This window comes from Papilio xuthus, unplaced genomic scaffold (assembly GCF_000836235.2).
Source record: "Papilio xuthus unplaced genomic scaffold, Pxut_1.1 DF827680.1, whole genome shotgun sequence".
NCBI classification, from domain to species: Eukaryota; Metazoa; Arthropoda; class Insecta; order Lepidoptera; family Papilionidae; genus Papilio; species Papilio xuthus.
In genome coordinates this window covers 6,215,285-6,240,371 of record NW_013530969.1, presented here as the reverse complement: position 1 = coordinate 6,240,371, position 25,087 = coordinate 6,215,285, and the positions used below count along the sequence as shown (strand labels likewise).

At 33.8% G+C, this 25,087-nt stretch overlaps 3 protein-coding genes across 5 annotated transcripts in view; 2 read left to right on the top strand and 1 right to left on the bottom strand.

The window, feature by feature from the left end:
* N (neurogenic locus Notch protein) overlaps positions 1 to 16,748 on the bottom strand; it is a 124,292-nt gene extending 107,544 nt beyond the window's left edge. Inside the window, exon 1 of the mRNA XM_013311392.1 lies at positions 16,421 to 16,748. Coding sequence (XP_013166846.1) covers positions 16,421 to 16,532 — 112 coding nt within the window. The 5' untranslated portion in view covers positions 16,533 to 16,748. The remainder of the gene's footprint in view (positions 1 to 16,420) is intronic.
* A 1,036-nt stretch (positions 16,749 to 17,784) lies between these two features.
* CCDC151 (Coiled-coil domain containing protein 151) lies at positions 17,785 to 22,140 on the top strand. Its single transcript, XM_013310987.1, has 12 exons — positions 17,785 to 17,794; positions 17,874 to 18,073; positions 18,160 to 18,339; positions 18,425 to 18,513; positions 18,593 to 18,689; positions 18,788 to 18,968; positions 19,040 to 19,153; positions 19,518 to 19,695; positions 19,790 to 19,934; positions 20,024 to 20,182; positions 20,499 to 20,622; positions 22,025 to 22,140. The coding sequence occupies exons 1-12, from the start codon at positions 17,785 to 17,787 to the stop codon at positions 22,138 to 22,140; spliced, it is 1,593 nt and encodes a 530-aa protein (XP_013166441.1).
* A 146-nt stretch (positions 22,141 to 22,286) lies between these two features.
* LOC106117525 (uncharacterized) lies at positions 22,287 to 24,561 on the top strand. 3 transcript variants are annotated; one of them, XM_013311882.1, is made up of 3 exons: positions 22,287 to 22,496; positions 22,984 to 23,159; positions 23,545 to 24,561. In XM_013311882.1, exons 1-3 carry the CDS (start codon positions 22,382 to 22,384, stop codon positions 24,544 to 24,546), a joined length of 1,293 nt encoding a protein of 430 aa, XP_013167336.1. In that variant the 5' UTR covers positions 22,287 to 22,381; the 3' UTR covers positions 24,547 to 24,561. The 3 variants fall into 3 exon arrangements, with proteins under 3 accessions (XP_013167336.1, XP_013167338.1, XP_013167339.1); XM_013311884.1 differs by having other exon boundaries at positions 22,392 to 22,479; XM_013311885.1 differs by lacking the exon at positions 22,287 to 22,496 and having other exon boundaries at positions 23,066 to 23,387.
* The last annotated feature ends 526 nt before the right edge of the window (positions 24,562 to 25,087 follow it).

Genomic DNA, 25,087 nt, shown 5'->3' with positions numbered 1-25,087 from the left:
GGATTAAGTTATACATTTCTGGCTTAATTAACTAAATCAATGTCAATCTTATAGGCGATTAAATTAATTTAAGCGTGATTAATATTAATTAGGATTGCCGAAAAAAATATTTTCATGCTAAATAATAAATAGACATATAAAAGTTCGTTCCTTATTAAATAAAGGTTACATAAAATTTAATAATAATAATAGTAATCGGAATTTCCGTATTTGTTAAGGAACCAACAATTTGCAAGAAATTGAAGTTTTCTCTTTTTAATTTCGTGAGCATTTTATACATTGTAACATTTCAAAACCAATTTAAAAAAATAAGCGCGCCAAACTGTAACGTTTTTTTTGGCTTAAAGGGCCGTTTACCTGCCGAAATCCTCTCCCCTTCCCCGCAGCGTCGACCCATCGCACCCTACCAGATTCTGGTGCAAACGCAGGTGTTCAATATAATCCGACTTATTTTATGATACAACAGAAACAACAGCGCAGCTACAATTCCCGGTTATATTTTACTGAGACGGATTATAACAAGTGTTATCCTACTTATTTAAAACACTGGTGGATAGTATATTACTCATGATGCGTTACGACTTTTCTATTTGGACGGTTTATATAAAACGGCGGGAGAATTTCGACGGTTTCCGCTTTCTCGGAACCTCTGATTCACGTCGCGTGTGAGCCTATGATTTTAAAAGCGTTTCATAATAATAATAGTTGTTCTTTCGGTCAAAAGTTTCCTCGAGTTGAAACGTTGTTTTGTTTTTTTTGAGCAACGGTACCTCTAACACAATAGTTATGAGTATGATTCATTATGTTAAATATTCAATTGTTTTTATTTTAATTTTAAATACTATGAAAAGATTTATATTTCCTCGAGCACTTGAAATAAAGAATTTTTTGTGGATGAATAAACTAAAATTATGTTTAGTTCTGAAAATAGTACATCAACAATTGCTGTTTGCTATTATATTTGTAAAATTCGGCGTCCAAATGAATGAAAACGGTAAAATGATAGGAAGAAATATATTTCTGACGGGAAATATAATTTACAATTATTCAATTTAGCGTCAAATATATTTAAAAAATCTAGTAGCAACATTATAGACTAGATGATACCCAGGGATTGTGTAGCTTCTCAACTTTGAAAGAATTTTTCAAATCAGTTTTGTACTTTCGGAGATTCGATGCAATAAACAAACAAATCTTTCCTCTTCATATATATCTTACCTATTACTTCTTACTAATATTATAAATGCGAAAGATGGATAGATGCAAGGAAGTTTGTTTTGAAGATATCTTCGGAACGGCTAAACGGATCTTGATGTAATTGGGCAGATGTAGAACATATAGAGTACTTTAATTCCGCGCGAACAGAGTCGCGGGCAAAAGCTAGATTAATATACTACTACACAGGATGGGAAGTGAAAGTGGACTTGTCGGATGAGAAGATGCATGGAAAGGGAAGATATTTTCTTTCTGTGTATCCTCTCCTCCGTCGATTAAAGGTAGGCAACGCATATGGCATTGCGTATGTCTACGGGCAACTGTCACTTCGCTATTTCAGCGATTTCAGGTAGCCGCTCGCTCGTTTGTCGCCTTATGATATAAAAAAAAACCTACATTCGCCTAGATAAATACAGAATACATTTTATTATATTAACGACATATTCTTATGTGTTTCCACACTTCATTTTATTAATACTAAAATAAAACTTCTAATAAAATGAAAATAAAATTTACGTCGCGTAAAGAAGGTAGCTTGGAGCGATTAATCAAGAATATAAATGGCTGCGGTTATTTTTTTTTCAAAATGCTTATGTTTTCCAAAATTAATTTGAATCCGATGAAAACAGGATTTCTAGAAACTTCAAACAACAGGTGAACTGTAATTTATTCAAACAATCAATATATTATATATTATTATATATTTATTTCTATTCTTTTAAAACACAACATTTTTTATTTTAAAACATCTATCAGTTGTTTTGTTATAATCTTCGACAAAAAAAAAACTTTAAAATCTATACATAAAAAATCAATTGCTGTTCGTTAGTCTCGCTAAAACTCCAGAACGGCTGAATTTATCTTATCTTGGTCTTAAAATGTTCACGAAGGTTTAGAGAAGTTTTAAAAGATGAGGAAAATTCGAATAATTATCGAGAAGTAATGAGGTTTTTTTCATTCCACGCGGACGTAATCGCGGGCGACAGCTAGTGTTAATTATTTAAGATAATTCGTAGTCAGCAAGATTTCAAGATATATTTATTCTATAGGCAATTTATATTTTAAATAGGCAATATTAATTCAAAACCAGATAGATCTGACGAGTATAAATATACATATATATTTTTTAAAATAATCGTTGATTTATTTATTTATTCGGGAGTCCATATCGAAAATTAGAATTACATTATATAACAAATATATGTAAATTTTGTAATTACACATTTCTATATATATATAGATAAAACATAAAGATTTACCTAAGATAAAATATTTCTTTGTTATTTTGACCGTTTTAATAACGACATATGTATTTTTGAAATGCAAATAGAATTCTATAATAAACAAATACTGGTTATTAATTTATTTATTTATAATACTATGTTGAAGGATCTATATTAAAGATGACTTTACTCAAAGAAATATCACTGTTTATAATTATTTTCTGTATATTTTTAATAAAGGCAATGAACATCAGAAAATAAGGACAATCATTTCAATCGAGAAGCGAAAAAACTGGTTTTGAAAAATATTAAAAGCACAGATTATTAAAAAGACGAGGTTTAAAGTTAAATTATAATTTTTTTTCTTAACTAAAGACATTATTTTTCAAGGAAAATATAATTTACATTTGATAATTTCTAGGTTAATTATAATTAAAAAGATTCGTTTGTCTATTCTTCTGTCAGTGTATCCGTGTTTCAAATTTATAAACATATCGTGTCGTCCCTTTTACTCTTATTGAAAAAACAGAGATAGAACATTGTTATGACGTTGGATTCCACGAAATCTATGCACAAATCATGGCGCCTGATAAAGCGACTGTAGAGTAAGTATTAATTACGCGGCCTAACAGCGTTCTATTCTCTCTTCTCTTTCATTATATTTAACAAAATAGAGACAACCATACTCATGACAAGCGTCACGTCAGAAAATTTTGTAAAGAAAATGCGATCGACCGCCATCTTGTTTTAGGGTCTATGAGCTACTTCCATCTTTAAAACTTTATAATACTGCATACATAGAGGATACTTTCCACTAAAGGACTCCCTAAGTTATAAGTAATCTTACTAATCTTTATAATATAAATGCGAATGTTTAAATGGATGCATGGATATGTCTGGTACGCCTGAATGGACCTCGATGAAATTTGACATACACGTAGAACATCTGAAAGAACATATATGCTCCGCGCCGACGGAGTTACGTGCGACAGCTAGTATTACATATGTGATGTCACAATCAATTTACAAAGACATGTTTATAGAACGGTAGAATCATTTAAAAATCTAAATGAGATAACATCAAGTTTTAATAACATGAAATGATATCCTAAAGATCCCATTTAACGGTAAGTAAAATACCTTAATTAGAAGCTAATGAACTCCGGTTTTAATATGATAAAGTAACGTATAATGAACCAAATTATGTTAAAGATTCAAAGATTATATTAATTATAACAACAGAATACTTCTACGGGGAATTAAAAACATAGAAGATTCATAATATACGACAATTAAGAAACAAATTACTCATAGGAAAATATAAAAGAGGGAAAAGGACAGAGAATTAAGAGAGAGAGATAAAGTCATACTAAGCTTATTGGTACCAAGTAAGAAAAGATAATAGTTATAATTAAAATGTAATGTTTCATTGCGGGCTTTGTTTGCGCACAGGGTTGTTATTTACGTCGATGCAACGCAATGTCTACTGAGACATCCTAATTCCCGGGTATAAAATGCACCTTGCCTGATCAATGCAACCGCTTATTACAAAGCAAAGAGTAGTCTGATTTACGCTTGTAATTTAAATTATTGTTTGAAGTTTTATTATTAAAAAGCATAAAATTCTCTTAAAGGTTGGCAACGAATTTGCGGTTCTTCTGGAGTTGCGGATGTCCATTTGCCCACTTATTTATTTAGTTTAACTACACAACTTTAATAAAAACTGTACAAGGGTAAATTCTGATTTCGACAATTACCTTAATTGACTAATATATAAGTATCATTTAAATCAAGTGCGCACTCGTCACCTTCCTGGTTTGTTAGCGTCCGGAAAGCGGCACTCGATTCCGGCGCAGTGTTCTCTGTCACACCACTTCCTCCCATTCACTGCCCACCTCGTAAACAACACCCGTCGTAAAAATATACTTGAACTGCCTCTATTGTCTATTGTATTCTTTACCTGACTTAGGCACTTGGCGTTTGAGCACTCATCGGTTTTTGTTTTAACGATGTGGCTTTCAAAGATGAGTTTTGATTATTTTAAATTATAGATAAAAAATGACACGTGGTTAAGACCAAACTACGTTGAAAGCATTTGAACGGAGAGATCTTTGAAGATTTTGATTATAAATAAGAAATATTTTAAATGTTTTCTGTTGCAGATAGTTGAACAAACATTGTGAATTGGTTTGTAGTAGCCGGAATAGAGCGTTGCAAAAACTGAACTATGGCCAACGACAGCGGTATACAACTCAAGGTCGTTGATGTGAACATGGCGGTCGAAATATTGCAACTTTCTGCTTTTGTTTTCATTCAAAATTAAGCTCTAATAATAAGACTGTAACAAACATAATCAATTGCACTATCAATACAAATAAATGCACGACTAAATCGTAATCGTACCCATATTATATCCCGGGAGCGGAGTATTTAAAATACTACGGTCAGTCACAGGAGCGGGAGGGTGGGGCTCAGATTTTAGTCACGTGGTCGTTAGTTGTTTTTTTTCATAATACATAATTCACTAGTAATTTAAGTATGCATGCAGTCTTATGCTATAAAGAAGAGTATGAGCCAAATTATTTATTTTTCAATTTTTACTTGTGAAATGATTAAAAATCATAATTATGAATTACTACGTAAAAACTAAAGGGGGGGGGGGTCTTGGCATGTACTATGAGTGGTCACCGAGGGGAGGGAGGGGTCAAAAAAACTAAAAGAATAGGTCACATAGTATGGGTATGTTCCCTTATATTGCACAGATTAAAAAAAAACAAAAGATATCATTAATTAACATGTTAGAGTGGCTAGTTGTCATGATGCCATAATTATCAGCGTTAGTGCGGGTTCACACGGCCCGATAGGAACTTCCGAGCAACCAACTTGTGGAGACCTGAACCCTATCGCCACATCCGCCGGACATCGGCCACTTGCCAGATAGGCTTTTGGATAATGCTCACCGCAAATGATATAACAAATAAATATAGCGTCTGGTTATTAAAAGAGGTCAAGGTCAAACATGGTACAACTATCTACTCTATAAAAATTATTTAACCTTCATTGGCAAATAGATCCCATTAGTTTTTTTAAACGTAGTGTTATTATGTGACTGTAGTGAAAAATCTATGAAAGTAATATATGTCACAAAAAACTGACCGTTCATCGAAACGATAAAATCTTGTATGACATATTACTATACAAAAAGCTGTCGCCCGTGACTTCTTAAAACTTCGAATTCGAATTAAACAAAGCGTAATAGTCTATGTTTTCTTCCAGACATGTTCTACATCTATGTCAAATTTCATTAAGACTCGTTGAGCCGTTCCGGAGATACCTACAAACAAACATCTATCCATCTAAACTTTCGCATCTTACTAATATTATAAATACCAATGTTTAGATGGATGGATGTTTGTTTGAATGTATCTCCAGAACGGCAGAACAGATCTCGTTGAAATTTGGCATAGACGTAGAACATAGCCTGGAATAACACAGAGGCTACAAAGTAAGTTTTTATAATCCCGTGCGTAGGAAATCGTGGGCGTCAGCTTCTTTACTCATAAGTTTTTAATACTGGCATTTAATAATCAATCTGTCCATTTACCTGATCATTGATAGAGTAATTTTCACGTCTTATCTGTAGCAACCTTCTGTATTATCGTAATAGGATTAAGAAATAATTAGCAACTATTAGAGCATGATGTCTAGCCGATGTTAATCTGCGACTGTCAGATTGACATGTGCATTTACATAGCGATTACCACTCTCAGAGATATTAAGCGGTCTCTCAGTGGCCAATTTAGTGTGAATACTACACTAAGGGTTTTGTTTGAATCATGTTAAGAGATATAGAGCTTCGTGGAATTTGATATTATTACGTGAGCGATTAAAAATTACGTAATTTATCATGTCAATGAACTAAGTGTAAAAGTGTAAAGGAATGTCAAATATGTTTTAACTACAGGCTTAAATATTGCATACATCTTTCATCGACTATTTTTTTTTTAAGAATATATATTAAGTTTTCATGATTCAACGTAAACTATGATTCCATCAATAAAATAAAACATCGAAAAGATTTTTTTGTTATATAATAATCTGCTTAAGAAAATAAAGATAATTAAATAAATAAATATAGATATTTTATTATATTATCTGTCAAAAATTACTTGTCATTTAAACATAATTTCTTATCTACGTGACATTTTAATTTGCTAATTTACCGCTGTAGGTAATGCGATGGTAGAATACATTAATAACTAGCTGTCGCCCGCGACACCGTCCTCGCGAAATTAAAACTTAATTAGTGGCCTACGTTTTCTTCCATATATCTATTTTACATCTATGCCAAATTTCATCGCGATCTATGCAGCTATTTTTGAGATATCTTCAAACAAACATCCATCCAATCATTCGCATTTATAATATTAATAAGATTACTTACGGTGTTCGTTTAAAATAATGTTAGTTTTTTTACATATCGCCGCTTTGTAAAGATATAAAACTTACTTGATCTACAGAAGACAACCAGTAGTACATAATTTAACATTTACATTTGAAATGTGCAATAAATTATGTTTTAAATCAAATAAAAATAAATAAAAAAAGAACGTACAAAATTAGATATGATATCACTGAGAAGCTAATAAAAATTATATTCATCATTTCATCATTCACCATCAGCTCAATATACGTCCCCTCCGAGGGGCTCGGAGCCTACCCTAAGTTAAGGGTGATTAGGCCATAGTCAACCACGCTGGCCAAGTGCGGGTTGGTTGACTTCACATATCTGTGAATTTTCTTCTCAGATATGTGCAGGTTGCATCACGATGTTTTCCTTCACCGTAAGAACATCGGAGTCGTACATATGTAGATCGGAAATCGAAAAACACATTGATACAATAAAAATTATAATCGATTAAAAATCGATTTTTATTGATACAATTAACAATCGATTTCCTAATATTCAATTAATCGGCACCATTCCTAGTGGCAGTAGAACAATAGCAAGTAATCTCAGACGATTGTTATCAACTTTTTATTCACAGAATTGTAATTTGTTTTGGCTACACCCGAATTAGACAGACTAGTTCCAAGTTAAATACCCCGCTGTGAGATTTCTTTTAGGACTATTATCTTACTAGCTGTCGCCCGAAACTTCGAAAGTAGTAGCTTATGGCCTTTCCAGGTTATATTCTACATCTATGCCAAATTTCATCGAGATCTGTTGTGCCGTTCTGAAGATACTTTAACAAACATTCATCCAAACAATCGCATTTATTAGTAAGATTTATATACTGTTGTAGAGAGAAATTGTAACAAAATAATCAAGAAAATACCACAATACATTGTCATAAAGAGGAGTTGCCATTTTTGGCGGCCATTTTATAATAAGGCGGGAAAGAGACAGAATATAAATCTATGATATAACATATTTCCTGAACACATGTCAAAAATATTAGTATTCAATATCATAACTAAAATAGCCCGACAACGATTTAGATCTTTATCGATTTAGTTCTATAAAAAAACATAGATTTTTCAAACTGGAATATCTAGTATTCACAGCTACTAAATATGTAGCGAATGATGCACGAGCTATCGTATTACAGACGAACGTTTAGCTAATAGTCAAACGAAGACCGTTGATGTTATGCAATCATCGTATCAAATTGTCTTAAGAAAATCAAACAATCGCGACGAAATATCTTCGATCTGTGAATCTGTAGACATTTTATTTAATAGTAAACAGATTATTTCGACTACTTGACACTTCGGTCGGTGGCTCAGTGGTCTCGTCGGTGGCTCAGTGGTCTATCGCTTGACTTGCAATCTGCAGGTCCTGGGTTCGAATCCCGCCATGTACCAATGTGTTTTTCGATTTCCGATTTACATATGTACATTTATCCGACGTTCTTACGGTGAAGGAAAACATCGTGATGCAACCTTATAAACCTTGCAAATCTGAGAAGTAATTCAAAGATATGTGTGAAGTCAACCAACCCGCACTTGGCCAGCGTGGTTGACTATGGCCTAATCACCCCTAACTTAGGGTAAGCTCCGAGCCCCTCGGTGGGGACGTATAGTGAGCTGATGATGATGATGACTTGACACTTCTATTAATATATACAGCTTTTAAAGTTGATATAACTAATCAGTGGCTCATCATGAATATGTGCGACAAGCATCTTCGTGTCGTCATTTATGTCAAAACCATTGCCTACTATTGGAATTAAAAAAAAAAACTTAATAAGTAACCTACGTGTTCTTCTAGACTATATTCTACATTTGTGCCAATTTTTTTTAAGATCCGTTGAATCGTTCCGGAGTCACCTTCGAATCCATCCATCTAAACTTTCACATTTATAGTATTAATAAAATTGGTATGAGATTTTTGGTATACTTCATGATTTTATAGGGCCTAATAGATATTTTGTCGATGGCGATACGATGTCAATTATCACAAATATTCGTACTAGGACCACAGGACATCAGAAAGTATTTGTCAGGAATGTCAAACAATAATATGTAAGATATTGCAAGCACTCGGATGTTGAATCATCTATTATCATTGTTTAATATTGTACCTAACTTAACTAATGAATAACTTTAAACTTCGCATTTCATAATTTGTTAACGATCCAAAAAAAATTTATAACATTTAAAAGTGCAGAATAATAACAATTTAAAGCGTTTTGAAAGAAATTTACTGTATATTTTAAAACTATAAAGACGATGTATATCCAAAACAAATTATTATTGTTATTTATTTTACAACTATGGCACAGAGATCGGTGATCGCAAAGGTCACGAGAGGTTACACGTTTCGTAAGAAATGATTGAAAAGTTTCTGTTGCCGACAGATACGGAACCTTTTTACACGTTTTTTACTCATAATTTTTATATATTTGTATTTGGAACGTAATATATTTTTTCTTCCTTTTTTTGTCTCTATTTAAAAGTTAGTTATAAATATATCTTCTATTATAACATTGCGTGATCTTTTCCTTTCATTCTATTTCATATTTTCATTTTATAATATTTTAAAGTTTATCTTAATCCGCTCTTTACATCTTCATTATTTTCCGTCGTGTTTAGTTTCTATGCAAGATTTGAGATTAATATCAAAACTATATTTCGAATAATGACATTAAGAGAAATTTCTAGAAATGTAAACGACTTTATTGAAAGCTACAGAAAAGAATATGACACGATATTTTAATATTCTTACTAGATTTGATTTTCACATATTAGTACGCTTTCACATGAAAATAATTGACACACTAAAAAAAAATAATTTTATATCAATTAGGATACTAACTGATTCCTGATCAATATCAAAGAAAATTCAACGATAACGACACATAAATTAAAAAAAACAACCTTAAGATTATAGTATTAGAGTTCAATTTGAAAGTTTAAAAGTAACCTTAAAATTAAAGTTTACTTCCTTAGATATTTGATACGTGGGAACCGAACCCCGAACCCTTCAGTTCAAAAGCACCATAAACAGTTCGAACGCCGCTTAATGGCGATCTATTTGCGTATTGAATTTCATTAATAGTGAACTAAAACTGGACCGACAATGGAGTCTTGAAGTGAACGGATTTCATACAAATGTCCATCATTATATATAAGTTGTTTGTAGGTTAAATACGGAAAGTCACAATGACAGTTCCGAATTCGGCGGGAAAATAAATCCACCATAAATACCTTGGTGTTGACATCTTTGTTTAGTGCTGTCATAATTATAATATATGATTTAAATAATATCTTAATATAAATAAGATCCCTCTATTTTCTATGACATGTTTAGAAGCTAATATAAATATTTTAAAGTGTTTGCATACATTTAAATGTAATATTACAGCACGATTTGAAAACATTTCCATATAACGAATGGACGTCTCTGCGTACGGCCTAAGGCGATGTTTGGTCTTCGTGACGGCGGCGCAGGCGCAGGCTTATTATTAAAGCAAACGACGGACGGACGGACCGATAACCACTTGTGCATATGACGATACTATGTAAACACATTCACTTGGGTATAACATTACAACTGTCACGCGAACTTCGACCTTATCCTTTTATCAACAAGGTTTAAAGTTCATCCAATAATATAACAGGTACAGGTTATAACAAAGATTTAATATAACACCCGGTTCTAAAAGTGACTCCTTTTTTTATTTAACATTTAGAAACTATCATGAGGGTTGCGTTTGGAGAGGTGTCAGCTAAGCAGGATGCGAAGAAATTTGAAAAATAAAAACAAAAATTACGTTTAGGCGCGAGATGTCGAAATGAACAAATCTTACTAGTATTATAAATGTTTGGATGAATGGATAGATGTTTGTTAGTTTATCTGCAGAACGGCACAAAGAACTTTACAATAGATTTAGAATATAGTCTGGAAAAATGTATAGGCTTATAATTTTTTTTTTTATTCCGCTCGAACGGAGTCGCTGTCAAAACCTAGTATTTCAATAAAGATGAAAGAGAATAATAAGTCTATCAGCCAGTGGTATAAATTTGTAACAATATTTGCTAACAATTTAGCTGAGAAACTTGATGATTTTATAAACAATTTAGGTTATTAAAAAGATAGTACTATGCTTCGAATGAATACAGAAATATACGGATTCTCTAAAATGAAAATTTCGTTATCTTTATATCATGCTTTTAAATAATTATAAAATACAAATTACACATAAAATAATGTATTATCCCACGCCAAAACAAATATCCCATTCGTTTTTTTTTCGCATAATATTACGTCATATTTTATAATGTTGGTAATATTTGGTACCTAAAGTTGTGTAAGTTTGTCAAACATTGGCACAAACATAACCAACATTCAAAGTATAAGATACGAGTGTGAGTTGAGGCGTGCATTTCACAGCGCGTTATCCACGAGGCGATGTTTGCGCACAAACACGGTCCAACAGGATCGGCGACGAACAAACACGATCCCTGGACCCCACGGATGCGGGACTGGTTTAGATAAACCTTTATTAACAGACCCACTCGAGTCGGCGAAATACAACTATTCTAACCTAACGCATATTCTAACATTAAGTAACGAGATTTTACGTGTAACCAAAAGTTTTATAATAGACTAGCTCTGGCGCTTGACCACAAAAGAGCGGAATTTAAAAAAAAAACCGTATTTAATAGCCTATGTGTTCTACCGGACTACGTTCTACATCTATGCCAAATTTCAGCAAGATCCATGCAGCCGTTGTGATTCGGATTTCTAATATTAGTAAGATAATAAGATTGTTATTGTGTTATTGACAATATTTACTGACATACCTCTGTTCAATTACAATCAATAATCAAGTAACACAATATTCGTACAACAAAACTAGTGAGCACAAACAATAGGTAACTTTCGCATGAGAAACTATCGTTTCCCAGGGCATAGAGCGCGAATAAAACAATAAAAAAACATCATGTCTCAACGCGTATCGAGTTGTAAAAAACCTCAAAACAATAATTTTACATAATGCTCCCGCATGTCTATGGTTCCCTGTATGGTGTGGGGACGCAAAACATTAGAATGTAACGTCTTACATATTAAGCGAGAGACTTACGTAATTTTTAATATTTATGACATTTATCTTACTAATATTCTCTCTCTCACACACACTCTCTCTCTCTTTCTCTCTCCATTTAAAGGAGAGGCACCTAGAGAGAGAAAGAGAGGGAGAGAGAGAGAGGTTTGGTAAACTTATGACGGTCAGGTGCCAGGCGAAATAAATGTAACTCTGGTACGTACTAATATTATAAAAGCGAATGTTTGAATGGATGATGGTATCCAAAGAAAGGTTGCATGGACATAGTTGAAGTTTTGGAAAATCTAGAACATAATCAAAAAAAATATGTACTATTATGTTTTTATTGTAAATCAAATGACGGAGTCGCGGGATATACGAAGCACCATTTAAACTTTTGTAATACTTGGTGAAGCTGGTCATTAGACATAAGTAAGAAGTAACTACCAAACTTATGAAACTTAATTATTAACACTTTAAATTCCATAACCCGAAGTTAATAAACGAATTTTAAAAAGTCTATGATATATAAAAACTAAATCGATCAGAACAAATAACATAAATTCAAGCTTCATATTTTTTTTTTGTCTCATAATTGTCAAACTATCTAGATTATGTTAATTGTTGTAGAAAAAGAAGTGTATATTAGTAATTCATTCATAGATAATCCAGAATTTGAATAATATAATACCACGGATTATGCGCTAATCTATGATTATGCAAAAATCTACGTATTAGCAAACCAAATTAAATATCAACAAGTGACAGATAGAAGGATTTTAATAAAATATTTATCAAACGACGCGTGGCACTTGTAAAAAAATGCAACCAAATTAATTAATTCCTAACATTTTTCTACTCTCTCCTTTAAAACTACGATCTGTTAATCGCCACTTTTTACAAGCTTCTATTTAATTTTACCAGACCAGTTTTTTTATTGATACATCTTGCAAATTTTTAAATCACTTCCCTTATTAAGTTTTAATTTTGCATACATGTGTAAATAGCGTGACAGTATAATATTATGATGATATTTTGCTTATCTGATGATGGACATTTTTATTTCTTTTATTTAGCTTGTATTGATGGCATCGAACCTCCTTGGTAGCACGGATGTACGCTGCCAAAGAATTCGTACTGGCCGGTAATGCAATACCGCGCGCTAAAGTAAAAGAAACAAAAAAACAATTGAATAATTTTAGTTGTGAAAAAATGTTGGTTGTAAATAAGAGAAACGGATTTTGTTTTTTATAGTTTGTGATAATGTTAAAAATTAGTGTATGTGTAAGTTGTAAACCAGTTAAAGTTAATTAAATAATACTATAGAAAAAAAGTTTGATTTAAAATTATGCAATACTCTGCAGTAGAAATATTCACAGGTACATTTATTTTGAGGTTTTAAATATTAATTTATTACACGTATATAATGACGTAAATATACATATAGGTCCATATTATAATTATTAAATCCTGTTAATGTAGAAATAAGAAGTAAAAAACCGCTCAAATTATGAATAAGACTATAATAGTAATTACAACAACAGAACAAAATTACTTTTTTAAATTATTTCTTTATGGGTATTTATCATTTATTATAAGCGTTAATATACTTATATCAATAAGTTGAATCTCCATATATGTGTTTTAAAGGCCTTGACATACAAAATATACGCAAGCCTAATAATAAAAAAAAAACAATTTGTCCAGTTGCACTGAAATGATCACCAAAATCAAACGTCTCGTAGTGGCCAAATACGCAAGGTCTGTCTCGTAACCGGTGTAGTAAAGTAAAAAAAGGCGGTCTTTACGAGTAACAAACGACTAAAAAGGCTAACTGCCAAACCAAATCATTACTCTACGTTTTAGACGACAATTCTGCGGTCTTGCCTGCGTGTGGTCTGAATTCACTTGCCCATGTATGGAGCTTATTGAAGTGTTAACTTAACTTTGTAATTAAGTTAAATAAAATAATTTATAAATAAAATAAAACAATAAATAGCAGTATTAGACGGTAAATTGATATGTTACTAGGTAAGAAATTATTTTTTGAACTAGTTAAAAATGAAACAAGATGGCGTCACATTTGGCGCCATATATGTTGCAAGATGTTTACGGGCCAACTTACATAAAAAAATGTATTTTTAATTTAATAAACGTTTCAATAAAAGCGTAAAAAGTTAACATTTACCATATAATACAAGTTTTAAATAATATTGAAGAGCACGCAATGTTTGATGCAAGTCACGCGACACCCAAAAACTGTGATCAATCGAGCAGAGAAAAACTTGTTAGTGTTAAAACTCATGCGCCGGTAGATGGGGGCTACTCAAATATTCAATGTTTCTCAGACTCGGGTTGCTACAAATAAATAAATAAGTTTCGCGGAACGATTTCTCGGAGCGAACGCACGATTGGCTCCAAACATAACTGAGTTATTGATGCGGACGTCTTCATGCCGCATGCAAATACACGCTTGGAATAAGGTCGAAAATTAACGCAACGAGTTTATCAGAGCGGAAAACGCGAAAGCTAAGGGAGATGTCACACTACGCAGTAAGCGATAAGCGGCGCTCTAAGCACACCACGGATCAAGATAATATAAACATATCAAAACTTTCCGAGTTAGCAACGCCTCAAATTATACTCGCATGTTTTACCAAGAAATAAGCTGTTACTATTGTAGTAATTCAATTTATTTCACCACTAATTAAAGTCAAATAATTAAATTAGCATCCCACTTAGGATAGAATATGGTAAAAGAAATATTCAACGTAATAAAATAATAAACGTCAACGGCTGTATTGTGTGACATAGCCCTTAATTTTAAGTGAGAAATTGGTAGTTCTTAGTTGAGATTTATATGTGACATGCAGCGTGCCGACTGGCGACCTGACTCAGACACAGCTCCAATTGGCCAGCGACAGACAATTGCTCTTTAATTGCAATTGTTTTAAAAAAAGAACGCTCCGTCATGCGAATAGAACATGATATTTAAGTTTTAATAACTAAGAGAAATTATTTAATTTATCGTTTGTTTCTGAGAACAAAATCCCTGTATAAATATCGTTATCCCTCTCCTAATCTTTTATAAAACAGAGATAACAATATGTTTTAAATTAAACGCTCTCAAACTGACATGGGTAATTGTTTCATTATTATTAGCTTTTATATTAGGAAAAAAAAACCTTCAAACCGCCATTTTGGAAAATATATGTAAAATAAAACCCAACCCGAATAACATGTGAATACAAACAGCTTAATCTTGTGCCCTACTCGATATGAATTCTTAATAGAAACTTTCCCTCCAAAAGTAGAAAAAAACACGATTTTTTATTAAATAGTCCCTTTCTTTGACGTAGTAACATTGTTAAAGTTAATCAATATTCGTTATGCTGTGTCTTGGTGTGCAGTACAGAAATCGTGTGCTAACGAAACGCATACTAAGATTGTCTACGTAGTTACAATTGTTTAGTATTCAACTAGTTAAGCTTAGAAGAACGCGTCGTGCGAGCTATGTACGGAATTAAACTGTTGTTTTTTATCTCTGAGATCTCTAGTATGTCCAATGTCCTTGCACGCGCGTCAACGGAATATGAAAATCGGCCCTTTACAAATAATTAATGCATGTTGCATAAACTTACCTTGTAAGTGTTTATAGTTATAACATATAAACTTTCTCAATAGAACTAAGAGTATTGTTTTAATATCAACTAGTTAATGTATTTTGTTAAGATTGTATTAATGATTATTACCAGATTTAACGTAATTAGTACGTTTAACTATGCATTTTATCCAAATTGTTTCTCAAATAGTTATTGTTAATTTTGAGCTCCCGTCGGCAGGAAACAATTGCTGTTTATTACAGACAGCAAGCTAGTCAAATTCTCTTTAAAAGTTTGTACTGTTCAAAATTTAAAATTACCTTCGTTTTGTTAATCAGATAATTAAACGTCGGATATGAATGGATAACAAAAAAGACAATGGACTGTTTACAATAACAATGGAATTTGGCGCTTAATATTAATTTTTCTCATATAAATTATGCCTTTAGGTATTTCAAGTTAATTCATTAGGACCTAAGTTGTATTCATGTAAAAAAACTGTTCAAGTACCGTTGAATCAGATAATATAACATTCGTGTTACACATCACAAGAAGTCTGCGTCATCAGAAGCGGCACAATTAAAGTACTTACATTAAAAAGTACCATACGTTGACTTCACTCCAGTTTTTAAAACAACTAGTTTCACAAGTACCTCATAAACTGTGAGAACCAAGGTATTACCCGACCGCTTACCGCGCGCGAGAACCTGCTTAAAGCTCCCTATCCAAGGTGGGCTCTCACGCGCGGCCGCGTTGCGCCGCAGTGCTTTCATAAGCTCAGCCACTTTTTAATATCAGATAGACATCTATTACAACGACCACTTACCTTCGACTCCTTGGATTTTGGCCGCCAGGCTCGACAGCAGCACACCTATAGACAACAACTTAATCCCATAATCCGGTGTAAAGTTTCTCGACCACATTATGAAGCACAACATTCACACATGGATCACACACATTTGTTTTACTCCTTCTGTCGTTAAATCACTTAATAATCAACACTCACGGAACTAAATGTAAGAACTGACACTTCATTTTGTTTATAAATTGTTGTTACGTTGAAAACATTGCAAGTTTGATCATTTTAGCGGTAAAACAAAGTTTGAATTTACACCAAGCCCGGTAGTAACATGCGCAACCGCGTCCTGCGCGCATCTGGCTGCTTTGTTCGTAAATACACGCGTACGGTAAATCAAAATGGCGGCGGGCGCGCCTGTGTGCGTATGCGCAGCTTGTAAATAATGGTTATCGTTTGTTTTAAGCCTTGCAAAGCTCTTAAGTTATAGCTTTAACAATTTTAAAACAGTTTACTCGTGATTTGTGTGATAAAATTGACGAATCTTTCTTATTGAGCCGTGAGAACGCTTTTACGCACACATACAAAAGTACGCGAAGGAATGTCGATTCAACGGAGAAATCAAGCAATTCAACGCCGAGCAGCGCCCATAACCAATGGAGAGCTTTCGAACTTTGTAGTTTGTCGCTTGACCAACAGATGGCGTAGAAGTAACTTAAGTGAAATGTGCAAGGGGTGAATTTTTAAAAGGGTGACATTTTATCTATTTATTTATTCATAGTATTATTACATTTCATAAAGAATTTATGGAAATGAAATTAATACACGCAAAGACTTTAGCAGTAAAAATGATGAAATGAGTACACGCGTGATAGTCTTGGTAATCGTTTGATCAATATTTTAAAACTACAGGGTTGATGTGATTGTTACGACATTTGTAAATAAGCTAAAAACAAAATAATGGCTACTTGTTACCAGAAACATCCATTCGAAATTGAAACAGCCGATCGTTTAACTACAATCAACACAAAAATATTTGAGATAAAAAAGAAAATACAACTTTCAGGCAAGTACATAAATTAGAAAGTCTTAAAAGTAATTTCTTGCTATGACATACTTTTCCCTTTATAGTACTTATCAGTAGTATATCAGAATACCTCAAAATTAAATTATTTATCTTATATAATATACGTGTAGATCAGCTCTGAACCGGTTCAAAAGTTCAGCTAACAGTTTTGAACCGTTGATCTGCGGCTCAACAACTGAATAAGCAGTTAACAGCTCAACGTGATGAAGGTACTATAAGTTATCGAGCATAGAACCTGTGATGTGAGTGATGAGGCCGATCACAACTCTATTTATCAGCAAATTGAGTTGATCTATGAGCCGGTACAATGATTTACGGTACACATGCGACGTGTGAACTGACCAGGTCATCAATTTTAGTTGAGTTTACCCATGACTAGCATATAACAATTTTCAGAAGGTCAAAGGAAATCGCATTACGAAGAAAATGAAGCAGAAAAGAAACAGAACATCGATCTAATTGACACGCTAAAGAAGGAAATAAAGTTAAGAACAGAAGAGCTGATACAAGCTCGTGCGGTGATCGGAGACGAGGAGGCTCAGGTTAAGAAGTATCTTAACGCCATCTGTCCACTTAATAATAAAACTGCTGATCAGGTACTAAGATAAATGTTACGCGCAACATTTAAAACATGAAATATTTACTGCTCCAAAACTTTCGACTAATCTTTCTCTATTTACAGATAATACATAATGTGGACTTAAAAGTCATAGAACAGAGAAAGATGTTAGATCTTTTGAAGTACGAGAAACGGAGCAAAAAGAACAAACTCAAAGATCTGGAGAAAGAATATGAATTACTATTGATCGAGAGCACCAAAAGTGATATTGTAAAATCTAAATTAACTACAAAAGCTAAAAAGGTGTTTTATTTCTTTATTTAGCCATGGACTTGCACTCATGAAACATTCACATAATTTTTTGTATTTTTTTTCTAAATATTTTTAGCACGTCTCACATTTAGAGAATGAAATACACAAGGTACTTGTGCAATGGACGGAAGCCGAATTAGTCAAGAAGAAGTATTCCTCTATCAGGTATTACAAAGACATATCCTTACACGAAAATTCTACTATTAAATATTAACTATAACTATCTACCGTTGATATCTTGCAGACAAGCTCTCGTTGAAGACTCTGTCAAGTTTGAAAGCTCCCTCGGCCATATAGAAGAACTTTTGAAGAAACAACAGGAAGAAATTAATAAGATCGAAGTAATGACATATCAGTTGGCTTTGTCCAAAACATAATAACAATTCTAGTCAGTATATAATTAACAAAGTTAAAATTATCTCAATCGAGTACATTTCAGTGTGTGCGCGCGGAGGCAGCAGAGACGCGCGTTCGCGCAGCAGCTGCAGCCGCAGAGGAGGCAGCACGCGCTCATGCCGCGGAGCATGGCCGTGCTGCCGAGCGCGCTTACTTCGCGCATCGGTTCCAAGAGCGAAGACAGGAACTGGAGAAATTAGAAAAGAGGATATTTCCTCCTCCTGGTCTGTTTACCAATATTTTTAAAAAGTTCGCTGTTGAGGAGCTATCTCTGATGAAAATGTGTTTGTTGCAGTGCGACCAGTTATTCACGAGGAGATGAACGGTTCTGTGGAGGGCGACGTGGAGGAGGAGGCGTCCGCCGCGGCGCAGATGGAAGAAATATTTCAAGGCTTAATGAAGCTTACAGGTAAGATTCTCAGGCGTTCACCAACAACTTCCTTCAGTGCATATATTTAAGATAAAGGTCCACTCACACTCCGGCGAAGATTATGAATCGAATGACACCTCAGTCGTCAAAATTGGTTAAGTAACTTGGGATATTGGTAAGCTCTGCTCAGCTCTAAACTGATGCAAAGACTTCAAACATTGAGCTGCAGCTCAACAACTAAATTGGCAGCTCACGACTCATTGCGATGAACTATATAACTCTAGGAGCAGCGCGATCACTGGAGACTTCGCAACTCGCAGATATGAACCATAAGCTGACCTGTAGTTCATCAATTTCAATTAAGATACTCATGACTACTGGTCACTCTCGGTCGTATTACCAGGAGTGTCAGAGCCGGAGGAGGTGCTGGTGCGGTTCCGTGCACAACGTGAGACATGCCGGCGGCTGGGCTGGCTGCAGCGTGGTGCTGAGGATGAGAAACTCCGTCTGGAGCAGGCGCACACTGCACTGCTCGCAGAACTAGAGGGCTTCAAATTTGCCTCCGTAAAGGACAAAGACGAGTAAGATAGACTCGCACTCGGCTGTTTACTATATGAAGTGGAAATGGTCAATTTTCTATAACTTGTAGGTAAATTTTTAATAATTTCTTTCCAGAGGTCAAGATCTAATAAACGAACTTAAAAGTGAAATAGAAAATGAACAGCGAATTTATTGTGATGTACAAAAGAAGATGGAAGAAGTTGACTCATTCCTGTTGGAGATAAAGAGATTATTATATGATCTGTGCAAACTGCTCGACGTGAGTGTTTGACTCTGAGGTCATTTCTATCTAACAGTTGGTTTAAGAGTAATATAATTTGTAACAGTATTGTGTATACTTCATCTTAGGTAATTCCCGAGCCAAGTATACCGGAATGGACGGCAGAAGCGAGAGATATTCATGAGATAATGGCTGTCCTCACAGCACGCTTTGAGAAAGCGCGCGCTCGTACTGAACTTATTAAAGAGAAACGAACAGATTATACAACTATTGTAGTGCCATCTAACGTAAGACTTAGGACAACAATCCATTCAACAATTTATTAAGATTATTCAACTTTTATATATTTTAAACAATTATTGTTGAAATTAAAATGAATTTAATGCATACTTATTTGATACTATTCGATTTTATACTTCTACTAGCTGTCGCCCGCGACTCCATTCGCGTGGAATTAAAAAGAAACCTAATTAGTAGTCTATGTTCTTCTACGCAGCTGTTCTGAAGATACCTTCTTACATACATCCATACATCTAAACATTCGCATTTATAATATTAGTAAGATGAATATGATAAAGTTACTATAATATTTATTTATGTCAGACGACCAGTGCAGCGCCATCTGTCGCCGGACTGAGCGCGTACAGTCACAGTACGCCGAAAGAATCTGAGAGAGCTATACCAACATACAAAGAGCTTTTGCAAAGAGAACCTGTTAAAGCACCAGGTAAATATTTTCAAAGTACATAAAAAAGTATATACAAATAACTTTCAAGCGTTCAGAATAAAATTTAATATAATCTTTGTTCTGTTAAAATTTTTGGAATTTCAATTACGGCGAGTCTAAAATAATATAGTTTAGGTCGTAATCATTGATTTTAAATTGATATTAAGAATATTTTTTATAAAAGCATCCAATAAAATGGAATTGTATAAAAATTTAATTTAAATTTTAATATTTAAATTTACCTAATTTAGTCCTTCACTATCTTACTTAGTTTAAACTGAATTCGTGTTATCAAGACGTCACATAAAATATATATTTTATATCTCAAGCCAAGGTTGTTAGCAAGGACATAGCATTACTTGACTCGTGCCAGACAACTTCTGTGATATTAAATTAAATCAACATTTTGTCTTCTACAACGTATATGTCATATAAATTTAGACCTGATAGTTATCAGAATACGTAAATATATAAATATTACTAAAAATATGAAATACAAAATAATATTTTTTTTTAATTTCCATAACAAGTTATAAGTTTAAGGTATACGTTGATCTTGATTGTTGATTAAAGATTTGGTGGTAGAGCCCGCTTTAACATCTTCGCACGAATTGTCCCGGCACGCCCGGTGAAATACCACGACCACACAGAAGACAGGCGTCAAGTGAAAGCAATTCCGCGTTTCGTCTGATGAGTGTGCGTCCCGGAGGCCTAATTAAGTCCTCTTTCCCTTCCCACCCTTTTTCTTATAAGGCAAGGATGGGAAGAGGAAGTGGACTTTCCGGATGAGAGGATGCATGAAAATATTTTCTTTCTGTGCATCCTCTCCTCTGTCGATTAAAGGTAGGCAATGCATTTGCAATTGCGTATGTCTATGGGTAACGTTCACTTCGCTATTGCAGCGATTTCAGGCGGCCGCTCACTCGTTTGCCATCTTATGACATAAATTTTTTTTTTTAATATGAAGGTTTTTTTCAAATAAGTAAATTTTCCCTTAATTAATCTAATTACTTTGTATATAATCTCAACATTAATACCTGTAATTAGATACTTCTTAGATTTTTAAACCTTCTAATTGTGGCAGTTTAAGATAGTCTTCAAAAATGTGAAAACATTAACAAACGTTTTCTATTCCACAATCAAAAATTAAATTGGTTTGGCTTATTTTAGTCGTCTTCCTTCCATCCTTCACCCGAAGGTGATGTTTATTTAGCGGAGGACGCTTAAAAGAGTAACTATTCTCTTTCTAGGCGATCTCCTCCTCCGTCTACTAAAGGTAAGCAACACATCTGCATTTGCGGTCTGTGGGCAATTGACGCTTCGCTATTTCAGCGAAACAGTTCGCTGGCTCGTTTGCCACCTTATATCTTGAAATGAAAAAAAAACTATGAATTACTTTCAGTATCTGATGAGGAAGAGGATATTCCATCTCGCTGCTACCTGAAGAGACAAGCACAACTTATTGTAGACACTAAATGCAGGAGGAAAGGATTCCGACCGCCGTATCCCAGGAAATAAAATTAACCTGAAATCTATAAAAAAATATAATTTTGATGAAAAAAAAGTGGTTTGATTTTTTACCTAATATTACATAATTTTATTATCTTTACAGTTGATCTAAAATTTGCAAAAAAAAATTAATTAAAAAAGCCAAAGAGATTTCATTGACGCAATCGTGACACCTGTCAAAAGTTTTATAATTTTTTACATTTATTTGTTATAATTTAGTTTATTTAAATTTTAAATCAATTTAAAAACAATGTTTTGTCCGCACAAGAACTCTTACCTGCAGCTCACGTGCGCGGTGAATCCCCGCGTCATCAACGCGGCGGTGGACCGCGCTATGCAGGTGAAGAAGTACGATCCCCATACAGGTTTGGTTTATTATTAAGCATAAGCTATTGCAGGAATGGCTCATACCAACGCTACATAACCACGACCACACAAAAAACATCACCTGGAAGTTCCGTGTTTCGTGTGTTTGTTGAAGGTCTAATAGTCAAACTTTAAACAGGGATGGGATATATAGGAAACTAGCGGACCCGACAGACGTTGTCGTGTCTTCACGTCTTTAATTTTAATATAATAAATTAATATGAAGTTAATATTTGATGAAAATTGTGAATCTAAACCATTCCCAGATCCCATTGAACACACACAAAAAATTTCATCAAAATCGGTCCAGTCGTTTGAGAGAAGTTCAGTGACATACACACTCACAGAAGAATTATATATAGATATAGATTAAAATATTATAGTCTACATATGGATACATTCAGTTATCCATCCAAATGTCTTAAATATAGATATCTATAGTTACGTACTGTAACAAATATTTTTTCATACTTATCCACGTTTCAGAACGTCCACCAGCACAACGACTAGAATCAATGCAGCCATCATTATTTGCACCGCACGTGGACATCACGCGCGCCACACTCGGCTTCGGCCGCACAGGACTGCGACTTCTCGTTAGAGATCTACACTCCCCAGACCCTTTAATACAGCTTCAAGCTATACACAGCGTGCTCGATCAAGTAATATACTTAGAGACATCCACACAGACAACACACTATGGGTGTAGGACGAATATTTGTGATAAACACAATCGTATCAAGGAAAATTTGCGCAGCGCCATATCGGGCGACAAATGCACCGAATATCTCGTACTAATTTTGACATAATTGAGGATGAGTATATGAATGTCATTGTCACATATATTCGTACTGGGTACTGGGTATACTATGGGTTGGGCACTTCCTGATGTAAGAAAGTATATTCTGTACTTTAAGGGTTTTTATTTGGTAATTCAATTCGAGAAAATTTTACTGCTATAACACGTTTAAAAGCCTCGATGTATAATAAATCTTGAGATCGATGACGTCACTATTTACTTTACACTATGTAATAATTATATTTTAGGTACAAATATCAGAGAATGCTATGTTTCTGATCGATTTACACGTTGCGCATCGCCTCGCCGACTTGATGCTGGAAAGGAATCCTGTCATCATGGAGAAGGTGTGTAACATCCTGTCACATCTCGCCAACTACTACCAAGGCAGGAAACACATCTTTACCAGACCTGTCATCATCAGTAACTTAATGTGGCTCCTTATGAGAGGCAGGAAGGAAGTCAGATACGCGGCAGGACATACTTTATGCACTTTATCTAGACATCTATGTTGTTGCGAAGCTATCATGAAAGAAGATGATATTATAGAGAATCTATTGAAGATGATAAGAAACGACCATGTTGGAATTGTTCTTCTTTTATTAGAGACTTTAATGCATTTAACAGACTGGGATCCTGAACCACCATTGAAAGCGAACGCATTCCAAGTTATGTTGGCATTATTCAATCACGAGGATTCAAGAATAGTGTCATCTGCGATGGATTGTATGGCCAAATTATGCTGTCATAGTATTGGGAAAGAATTAGCCGATATTTACGATATAACTTTTGTACTAAAACCTTATTTAAATGGGACTATCAAGGTTAAAATAAGCGCAGTCGGTCTTATGCAATATACAACATTGACTACAAGATCGAAATGGCGAGCTAAAGAGATATGTTACAGTCTTACTAAGATCCTTGTATCATTATGTCAACATACGAATAGCCCTATACTACAACTAAGAGCTATGCAGGTCTTAATCAACTTGTGTGATTGTCCTGATGTACGTTATCATATGAAATCACATTGGGAAAGAAAGGTGAAGAGAATATCTATAGGTTGTGTAGAACTATGGGACGGTACTGATGAACTAAGGACATACGGATTAGATACAAGAGTAAGGAGCAAATCATTTGAAAAAATAAGTGAACATTCAAATGTAGTCAACTTGTACACATATATTAGACGAGTTAACGCCGCAAAAGAACATTTACTTCGTGCAATAAATTGGAAGCCGTATGAATAAAAATCTTTTGTATCATTATATATTTTATTGAGAGAAATTCTACAATAATTGAGCTACATTTGGTATAATACGCTTTTGTGCCTTAAACTATTGTCTAACTTAAGTTATACGTCAGTCGTTTAAGCATACATCGATATAAGCAACGTCGCTACGCAACATTAGACTACCTACAATTTTCTACTAAAATAACCTCAAATAATTTGCGTTATAAAAAGTTCTTTCGACTTAAAAATAAGGAATTAAATAGTTGCCGCATTGAATAAGCTATATTAAGGTAGATTTCTGTAGATACCACCGCCTTAAATCCTCCGCGAGGCAAATATACCACATTTTTGATATTTTTTTTAATATTCAATGAATTAAAGAGTATTAATAAGTTAAACATTAATTTCACTGCTTTAGTTAAATTTTATATGCGATATTAAATAGAGTAATCGTAATAATAAAACGCATATTATGAAGAGAACAATCAAGAACTATCATTTGAAATCGTGTGCCAGTCTGTGTAAACTACCTAGGAACTGACAAACGCACTTTTTTT

Excerpts from the sequence above, each read along its gene's own strand:
- LOC106117525 (XM_013311882.1), top strand. The coding sequence starts at position 22,382 with ATGTTTTGTCCGCACAAGAACTCTTACCTGCAGCTCACGTGCGCGGTG. Across the intron at positions 22,497-22,983 it reads GAAGTACGATCCCCATACAG|AACGTCCACCAGCACAACGA; the intron begins GTTTGGTTTATT and ends TCCACGTTTCAG. Across the intron at positions 23,160-23,544 it reads TACACAGCGTGCTCGATCAA|GTACAAATATCAGAGAATGC; the intron begins GTAATATACTTA and ends ATTATATTTTAG.
- CCDC151 (XM_013310987.1), top strand. Across the intron at positions 18,074-18,159 it reads ATAATAAAACTGCTGATCAG|ATAATACATAATGTGGACTT; the intron begins GTACTAAGATAA and ends CTCTATTTACAG. Across the intron at positions 19,696-19,789 it reads TCCGTAAAGGACAAAGACGA|AGGTCAAGATCTAATAAACG; the intron begins GTAAGATAGACT and ends ATTTCTTTCCAG.